This window comes from Chrysochloris asiatica, unplaced genomic scaffold (genome assembly GCF_000296735.1).
Source record: "Chrysochloris asiatica unplaced genomic scaffold, ChrAsi1.0 scaffold00008, whole genome shotgun sequence".
NCBI lineage: Eukaryota > Metazoa > Chordata > Mammalia > Afrosoricida > Chrysochloridae > Chrysochloris > Chrysochloris asiatica.
In genome coordinates this window covers 421,448-431,063 of record NW_006408526.1, presented here as the reverse complement: position 1 = coordinate 431,063, position 9,616 = coordinate 421,448, and the positions used below count along the sequence as shown (strand labels likewise).

Genomic DNA, 9,616 nt, shown 5'->3' with positions numbered 1-9,616 from the left:
GCCTCATTGTCTCCCTTCTTCTGTTTGTCTGTGTATTCTTTCGCTATCCCTATCGCCACTGGATCTCCCCTCCTCGTGAACCAAACACTCGTGACAACTATGTCGAGGTCAGACCCCGGCAATTGCTTACCAAGAAAAAGTTCAAAAGACAACCATCAGCTGGAAAATTGCTGCTTACAGTTTTTTGGAACTCTCAAGGGCGAATATTGGAACACTATCAGAAAAAAGGTTCGACAATCAACAATGCTCTTTACAGTGAGATGCTCACTGAAGCGCTGAAGCCTAAACTTCGGATTAAATGCACAGGACTGCTATCCAAGGGAGTTGTAATCTTGTATAACAATGCATGTCTGCAAACCTCTGCCCACACTGTTGACACTCTGCAAAAACTTTGTTTTGAGGTGTTAAAGCATCCTCCCTGTAGTCCTGATCTTGCTCCATCAGACTTTCACTGGTTTGGTACCCTGAAATCAGCGCTTCCAGGATAAAGATGCATGTCTGATGAAGAAGTGAAGACCATAGTGCATTTGTGGCTTATAGCTCAACCTAAAACATTTGTTAATAAGGGAATATGAAAGCTTGTTGACAGATAGACATAGTGTATTGGAAAGCAAGGAGATTATGTCAGAAAGTGATGTATTTGTCTTTTAAAAGTTGATTAAAATAAAGTCTACAGCCACAGTGTGGATAATTGTTTTTGTGTTTTTTTTTAAGTTTTTATTGTGAATTTAATGATAGTTTACATGGGAGAACATCATCTTTACATTTATCCTGTTGTATTTTCTTTCATTGCAATGATTATAATCTCCTCCATGCATCATCATTCAACAGCATTTACTTCCATACTATCTGGTGTGTTTTGTTTTGTTTTTGTTTTTGTTGTTTTTAGATGTACACTGAAGCACTCAGGAACATATAACCATTCAAACACCCCACAAGCCTGCCCCCCACCCATCAGTACATAACCCCTCTCCCTCCCTGAGTTCAGAGTCCCCAGCTGCTCCACCTCTCCATGTCTTCATCTCTGCCTCCATCTCTAGCATCACTACATCCCTGGACAGGTCCCTGTACTTTGCTCTTCTCCCTTGATGGTCCCAGGGTTCTCCACTTCTGGATTGCAAGATAAACCACTCCCCTCCTTTTTTTGCAAAACATCTACCTTTATATTTGCAACACTCACAACCAGTCCTGATAGTAATTATTCACTATTGAACCAGAAGAGCCTTATCCCATCTCCTTTCACCAGCCCTATCCAGACAGGTTGGAAACCACTCAGTGGTTATTCTACCTTCCTCCTCACCCTCTGAAACTAGGCTCCCTCTTAAAAGCTTGTAAGCCAGTCACTTCGTGCCTTTGCAGCCTCTCCTCCTGCTCCATTTTGGGTAGCCAATGTCTAAGTTACCCACTCTGTCCTGTCAATCCTGTGTACTGAAGGGTGGGAGTGATCCTCGCTCTAAAGATTTGTTCCCTCTTTTGAGCTACTACATGCATAAATATAGGTCAAGTTCATCAAATTGCAGTGGATTACTCTTTTTATCCTCTTCTTTCTTCCTCTGGTTGAGTTCTCATCATCCAGCCATTGAAGTGAGGTCAAATGGGTACTATCTGCAAGTATAGGTGTTCTTGTGCATCTCCCCTCACTTTGCATCAACTGGATGCTTCACTCTCCACTCTAGTTCTCTGTGGCCATGTCCCTGCCCCTGGGCCCAGGAGTCCTCAGGTCTCGCCATACTACTGGCCAACCATGTCTCAACCCAGGTTGACAGGAGTCTGTTGAACATGGTCGGACTTAGCTTACAACTTCATTGCTGTTTTTCCCCACTTCCCCTTATTGGCAGACCAACGTGGTCACCAGCAAGACCACATGCCTGCTTGTGTATTCCCCTTGAGTCTCAGTCTTGGAAGGGGTTTGCCCTGAGGGAACCCAACCACTTGCCTTGATGGTTCCCTGGCAAATAACTTGCTTGTTCTTAGTGGGGATAATTTTAAACTCACCCTCGTATAAACATGATGTTGTTGTTGTTAGGTGACATCGAGTCGGCACCGACTCATAGTGACCTTATGCACAGCAGAATGGAACAATGTCTGATCCTGGGCCAACCTCACTACTGTTGCCACACTTGAGTCCATCGATGCTGCCACCTGGCCAATCCATCTTGTTGGGGGTCTTCCTTTTTTCTCTGACCCTCCATCTTACCAAACACGATATCCTTCTCCAGCGACTGTTCCCTCCTGACAATATATCCAAAGTATGAGAGACGAAGTTTGGCCATCTTGGCCTCTAAGGAGCACTCTGGTTGTACTTCTTTCAAAACAGATCTATTGATTGTTTTGGCAGCCCATAGCACTTTCAGTATTCTTCTCCAACACCATAACTCAAAGGCATCAATTCTTCTACGGTTTTCCTTATTCACTATCCAGCTTTCGCATGCATATTAGGTTATTGAAAATACCATGGCTTGAGTCAGGCGCACCTTAGTCCTCAAGCTGACATCTTTGCTCTTCAACACTTTAAAAAGGTCTTGTGCAGCAGATTTGCCTAATGCAATACTTCGTGTGATCTCCTGACTGCTGCTTCCGTGAGTGTTGATAGTTGATCCAAGAAGAATGAAGTCCTTGACAAATTCAATCTTTTCTCCATTGATAAGAATGTTGTTTATTGGTCCAGTGGTGAGGACTTTTGTTTCGTTGACATCGACATGCAATCCATACCGAAGACTGTGCTCTTTGATCTTCATCAGTAAACATTTTAAGTCTTGTTCACTTTCAGCAAGCAAGGTTGTATCATCTGCATATCGCAAGTTGTTAATGAGTCTTCCTCCAATCCTGATGCCATGTTTTTCTTCATATAACCAAGCTTCTCGGATTATTTGCTCAGCATACAGGTTGAATAAATATGGTGAAAGAATACAACCTTGTCGCATACCTTTCTTAATTTTAAACCATTCAGTGTTCCCATGTTCTGTTCGAACAACTGCTTCTTGGTCCAGGTACAGATTCCTCATGAGTATAATTAAGTGTTTTGGAATACTGATACTTTGCAATGTTGTCCATAGCTTGTCATGATCCACACAATTGACAGCCTTTGTGTAGTCAATAAAGCACAGGTAAACATCTTTCTGATATTCTCTGCTTTCAGCCAAGATCCATTGGACATGGATAGCAATGATAGTCAGAGGTTATACTTCCACTGTTCAATACTAATCAGATAGCACCTAAAATACTGGGTTCAGTATTTAATAAACTGGGAAATGGTGGGAGAGGCCAGCCATCATGTGGAGAGTGCTACAGATCATTTTAAGCATAACACAGTCTATGAAAGACTTGACTTTACATAAAGGCTTAAATTAAACCCAAACCAAACTTGTTGCCATTGAATTGATTCTGACTCATAGTGACACCCTAAAAGACAGAGTAGAACTGTCCCATAGGAATTCCAAGGCTGTAATTTTTAGGAAGCAAAAGGTCACATCTTTCTCCTGAGAAGTGGTTGGTGGGCTACAACCACCAACCTTTTAGTTAGCAGACCAGTTAGCAGTGCTTAACCAGGACTCCTTCCTTTTATTCCTTTGCTGTTATTAAGTGATGTTCAGTCACTTTGACTTATAAAGACCTTGGATAGGGTTCCCCAGGAGTGGCTGGTGGGTGTGAGCCAGTGTTTATCCTACAATACAACCCAGAAATAAAGAACCTTTAAATATCTTTAAGGTAAAAATTCCTAGAGAGAATTTTAAGTCTGAGTAAAGAATCTCAATTATTTAAATATATTGAATTTAGTTACCCTAAGTATTTGTGTGATGTTGATAATAATAATTTAAGAAATGAGGTATCACAACCAGTTATATCAGGGATGATGCTGAGCTAGAGGTCCCTTTCATCAGTAATGGTAGTTCTGCAGTTCCTTGATGAAGTGCTGGGACCAGCCATTGCTCCTGGGGCCCTCAGAGTGTCTGGGGAGCTGAGAGATCCAGAGGCTGTCCTCTAGGGAGGCAATCAAGGAGATGCTGACAAAGGCTGGAAACTGGTGGTGTCCCTCTTTGGCCTATTATTTTCTCCGGCATCATTCCTGAGCAGCTATTGGAGAATTGAGGGTACAAGGGGCTGTAAAATGTTTGTAGTCATGAATCAATATTGCTGAATGCTATGACCTGGTGCAGACTCAAGTTACAACCATGTCCATGGTGACTGTGGGAGAACTGCTGAGTGTGTGTTTGTGGCAGAGAGAGAGAGAGAAAGCAGGAAGACAGAATGAGACAGAGAGAAAAAGCATAGAAGAAACTGCCCATAAATGTGACTTTCTTCAAAGATCAGAAGTTATGAACTGAGATGAGAGTTTAAATATTTTATGTATTTCTTCAACATCTACAGAGTGATCCTAGACAAGTAACTTTCTCAGTTTTCTTTCCTGTGAAATGAAGGAACTGGCAAAATGATTGGAATGTCTATATCTATATATCTACAGCAAGGGGCCCTGGTGGCGTAATGGAATACCAATTGGGCTGCTAAACTTCATGGTCAGCTGTTCGAATCCGCCAGCTGTGATGAGGTTTTTTGCTCCAGTACAGATTTACAGCCTCGGACATCCTAGGATCTCTGAGTCAGAACCAGCTCAAAGGTACACAACCACTACCACCACAACATCTCTATTCCATCCGCCTTGAAGCATGAAGATCATTTTGCCAATACTCACAAGTGTGTGTATATATTTAAATTAAAACAAAAATTCCTTCCAGGCCAATGGCACTACCAATTAAGACAGTGGTCTGTAGTGAAGAAAGGAAGGCTTGGGAAAATGGGAGGGAATGCTTTTTGCCATAGAGCCTTCACGTCTGTCTTTACCAAAATAGCAAACCCACTCCAAGCACCTCACCCCGCCCCCCACAAAAAAACCCATAATAGGACTTCAGCCTGATCCACTTCGACTTCCTCAGTTCCCCCTTTCCTCCTGTCACCATGGCACCCACTCTCGCAGAATCCGCGTAGGGTGTTGAACTCACACTGTTTGTGGCCACTTCCAGGCTCCCCGCGCCCTGCTGGTTGCCGAGGCTGCTCCCCGTCCTGGCCGGTCTCCAGTGCCCCAGTCGATTTCACCACCACAGCCTCTGCCCCTCTCATGCCGTAGGGGTCTCCGCGGCCTGCGGCCGACCAGCCTCTTCAGCTTTGCCGCCAGCTGCCTTGGAATGCGAAGCTTCCTGGTTGCCATAGCGACTGCGGAATTTCTCCGCCCCTCGCTACGCTGGCTTTTCTGAAGACGCAGGTGCCAGGCACTCCAAGGAAGGCGCTTCCCAATCATTTCTCGTTTGTTTCTCACACCAGCTACGCATGAGATACTTGCTTGTTCCTAAGTCGGGAAACTGAGATTCAGAAAGGCTAATGGAATTTCCAGAAGCCAGCACAACCTGGAGTTTAAGCCCAGAAAAGTATTGCCCCAAAGCCAAATTAACTGGAACAGAAAAAGTAGGCATGAGGGCAGGTACTGGCAGGTGGGTTCAAATGTACAGTATCACTGGTTTGCCGTCCGCTGCTACACACAGAAGATGAATGAGTAAATGAAGGTTAAGGATTTTTCGTACTTCGAATTTTTAATTATTATACAGGGTCCCTATGAGTCGGAACCGACTCGACAGCACTTAGCAACAACAACTATTCGTTCACAATCTATTTAAATCCACAAATTTACTAATTTTACAGATGAGGAAATTAAATTTTAGAAAGTTTGATTTGAACAGTAGTTGGTGGTGTGCCTTCCAGTCCGTTCTGACTTTTAGCAACCCAGTATAGTGTTTCCGAGGTGTCAATCTTTAGGGGAGCAGAAAGTCTCATCTTTCTCCTATGAGTGACTGGTGGGTTTGAACAGCTGATCTTGCGGTTAGCAGCCCATGCATACCCCACTACATCACCAGGGCTTCTTTTGATCTGAATGTTGTTAAGTGTCATCAATCAGTTCTCACATATGAGGACGACCCTGTATAGGGTTTCTGAGAAGGGGCTGGAGAGTTTGAACTGCTAACTTTGCAGTTCAAACCGGCTTTGAGGTCCAGTGCTGTACTAGTGGGAAAATACAGAGGTCTGAAAGTTGCTTTTTCTGTTTATCGTTGTTGTTGTTGTTGCAGTGTTAATTTCTTCCAAGTCAAGCATGCATTGTTTTAGCTTTATGAGGCCTGTAGCCAAATAGAAAGGGTGTATTTGTATTGCTTCACTTTCAAGTCTTTTAACTGATAATATAGTATTTGCAACCACACAGTCAAATGTTTATATTACTGCTTTTTTGTGCTTGAACTTTAAGCACCACATGTTGATTTCCTTTATAGACATGGATTTAGCTCTTTCATGAGCCCCACCACAAATATACTTACTATCCTTTAATTTCTCCAATATAAATAAATTAAAATTTGGGTTAGAGCAAAATTTAAGGTTGAGTTACAGTTAAGCTATATAATATCCTCTGGTCATGCTTCCTTTCCTGCAAAACTTTTTACTAAATTTAAGTTAATATTTGTCTTTTTTTTTTTAATTGCTTTATTTTTAAAACACTTATCACTAATTATGGAGTCCTGGTATGGCACCTGTGTTAATGCTGGACTGCAAAGTTGGTTTGAACTGTAAGTTCAAGCTCACCAGCCACTCCTTAGAAACCTTATACAGGGTCATTTTGGGTCAGAACCAACTCAGCGGCACCTAATAATAACAGCAACATCATTAATTATAGGATCACGGTTACTCTGTAGGATCAGCACTGGAATGTGATCTACAAGGTCAGCAGTTTGAGCCCAGAGCAGGAGAAAGATGAAACTTTCTGTTCCCACAAAGACTCACAGCCTCAGAAACCCTATACAGGGTCACTAGGAGTCAGAACCCACTTGACAGCACATAACAACAATAACAACAACAATCACTAATCTTTAAACTGTTCCTCCTTATGCAAATCTCAGAAACATGTTCAGAAACATGAGGAATCCTATCAATTCCATCTTCCTGAAAACGTCCCTCTCAGGGTTTTTTGATCTGCTCTGGTTTGATTGCTTTCTGGCACTGTTGTTAACACAGTTGTTAAATCTAGAGATTTTTGACTCCTGGTATGGCGCTGTAGGATAACATTCGACAGCAAGGTAGGTTTGAACTGCAAGGTCAGTGGTTCAAACTCACCAAGTGTTTCTTGGGAACCCAATACAGGTTTGCTATGAGTCAGAACCGACTCAGTGGCACTTAACAACATCTAGATTGGAGTGATTGATAGTGGTAGCCTGGCACCATCTAGCTCTTTTGATCTTAGAGTAGTGGTGACTGATGTGCACTTGCTCCACTGGTCCATTGAGCTAGTTGATTCCGAGCATCTTCAGTTTTCATCCCTCTTCTTTCTTCTGCACATGGAGAGCCTTAGATAGCCACTCATTGATTTTTAGTTTTTTATTTGTAGCGTAGTGGTTACGAATCGGGCTGCGAACCTTAAGGTCAGCGGTTTGAAACTACCAGCTGCTCCGCGGGAGAAAGATGAGGCTTTTTACTCCCGTAAAGATTTACACCCTCGGAAACCCTATACAGGGTCGCTATGGGTCGGAACCAACTCGATGGCACATAACAGCAACAACATTTCCAGTTCTTGGATGCATGTATTCAATTTTAAGCTACTTCAAATCCTTTGGGAATAAATGATCAGTTTTGGAAATAGATTATCAATAAAAAACAGAAAAGATACTGCTTTTATCTATGGACTATGGTTACCATTTTTCTTTACTTTTTGTTTATTAAAAAAAAAAAAAATCTGGAAGTAAACAGCAACAACAGAGAACTTGGCTTATCCTTTAATGATGAAAAGACCAACATGTCCACTAGATGGAGCCACAGACCAAGACTCAATTTTTATTGTATAAAGTAAAAAACTGACGAAAAACATGAAGACACTCTATAAACGAAATATACACTAGCCCAGAGTTAATGTGTACTTTGATGCACTTAATGGTACATTCGTAAAAGTCTAGGTGGATTTGTTGTTTAATTGTGTGTTTCATTCTATAGATTTAGAACAAGTTTCCAAAAGTTGTCTCAGTCTTCTGTTCTGTAATAAGACATTTGAATAAGCAGAGGGATGTTTTATGCTGCTGTTTTATCTTCAGAGAAGCAGATGCTATAGCCAATTTCAGCAACGTGTTCTATATTCTGATGTTTTTGTGGGCTGTTGAGTTGATTCTGACTAATTTTGGTTGGTTGGTTATGTGCCGTGGAGACGGTTCCAACCCATAGCAACCCTGTACAGGGTTTCTGAGGCTGTAAATCCTTACGGGAGCAGAAAGCCTCTTTCTCCTGTGAAACAGCTGGTAGTTTTGAACTGCTGACCTTGCAGTTTGCAGCCCGATTCATAACCACTATGCTACCAGAGCTCCTTCTAACTTATAGGGATCCTTTATAGGGTTTCCAAGAGCAGCTTGTGGGTTTGAACTTCTGACCTTGTGGTAACAGTTCAGTAATTATCCTAATAGTCCTGTTTTAAATTACTTAAAAAGCCAACCAAAACTTTCTTATAGTTACTAAGTCATTTTTTCGAATTTGTTTAATGTTCCCAAATGGACTAAAGTTTTTTAGAGAGTGATTATTGAATTATGTTACATATTTCATCAGGCAAATCTGCTGCAAAAGACCTTTTTAAAGTTTTAAAAAGCAAAGCTGTTAGTTTGATAATTAAGGTGTGCCTGACACAATCCATGGTCTTCTGAATTGCCTCTTGAACATGCAAAAGTTAGACAGGAAAAGGAAGATAGTAGAATTAATGATGCTTTTGAATTGTGGTGTTGACAAGGAATATTGAATGCACCCTAGACTCTCAAGAGAACAAACAAATCAGTTTTAGAATATGTATAACCAGAATGATCTTCAGAAGTGCAGATAGTGAGATTTCAACTCACTTTGGACATGCATCAGGAAAGACCAATCGATAGAAAAGGACATCGTGTATGTAGAGTAGAGGGTCAGTGGAAATAAGGGAAGCCCTCAATGAGATGAATTGACATATTAGCCACAGCTGTAGTGGACTCAAACACACCAACCATCATGAAGATGGCGTGGGACTGCACAATGTTTTGTTTTGCTACCCGTAAGGTCGCTGAAAGTTAAAGCTAGCTTGATAGTAACTAACAATAATGTTTTATCCATCATTTAATGGAGAAATTGTTCTTTCCAATTACAACGAGCTTGCTTCTTAGGATTTTTGAATTCCAGTGACTTGGTGAAATGTATTTTTCAGATAACTCATAGGACTTTGCTGGCCCCAATAAGATCCACCTCTAGAATTGGAGAGAGGTGACTATATTTTCCCTACATGCTATCGAAAACAGCAAAAGGAGGAAATCAGTCATCTCTGGACTCCTGCTTTTAAAAATCAACTTTTTTGAAGCTTAAATTATGTACATTGTTGTTGCTATGTGCCATCGAGTTGGTTCCTACTCATAGTGACCCTGTACAGGGCTCCCTAGGCTGTATATCTTTGTAAAAGCAAAAAGCCTCATTTTTCTCCTACAGAGCAGCTGGTGGGCTCAAACCACCTTTCCTGTGGTAAAAAGTCCAGTGCTTATCATGTTGTTGTTGTTAGGTGCCATCTAGTCAGTACCGACTCATAGTGACA

At 41.6% G+C, this 9,616-nt stretch overlaps 1 protein-coding gene across 1 annotated transcript in view; it reads right to left on the bottom strand.

Moving 5' to 3' along the window:
- LOC102827569 overlaps positions 1-5,115 on the bottom strand; it is a 52,194-nt gene extending 47,079 nt beyond the window's left edge. Inside the window, exon 1 of the mRNA XM_006833940.1 lies at positions 4,998-5,115. Within this exon, the coding sequence (XP_006834003.1) occupies positions 4,998-5,115 (118 nt within the window). The remainder of the gene's footprint in view (positions 1-4,997) is intronic.
- Between the last annotated feature and the right edge of the window lie 4,501 nt (positions 5,116-9,616).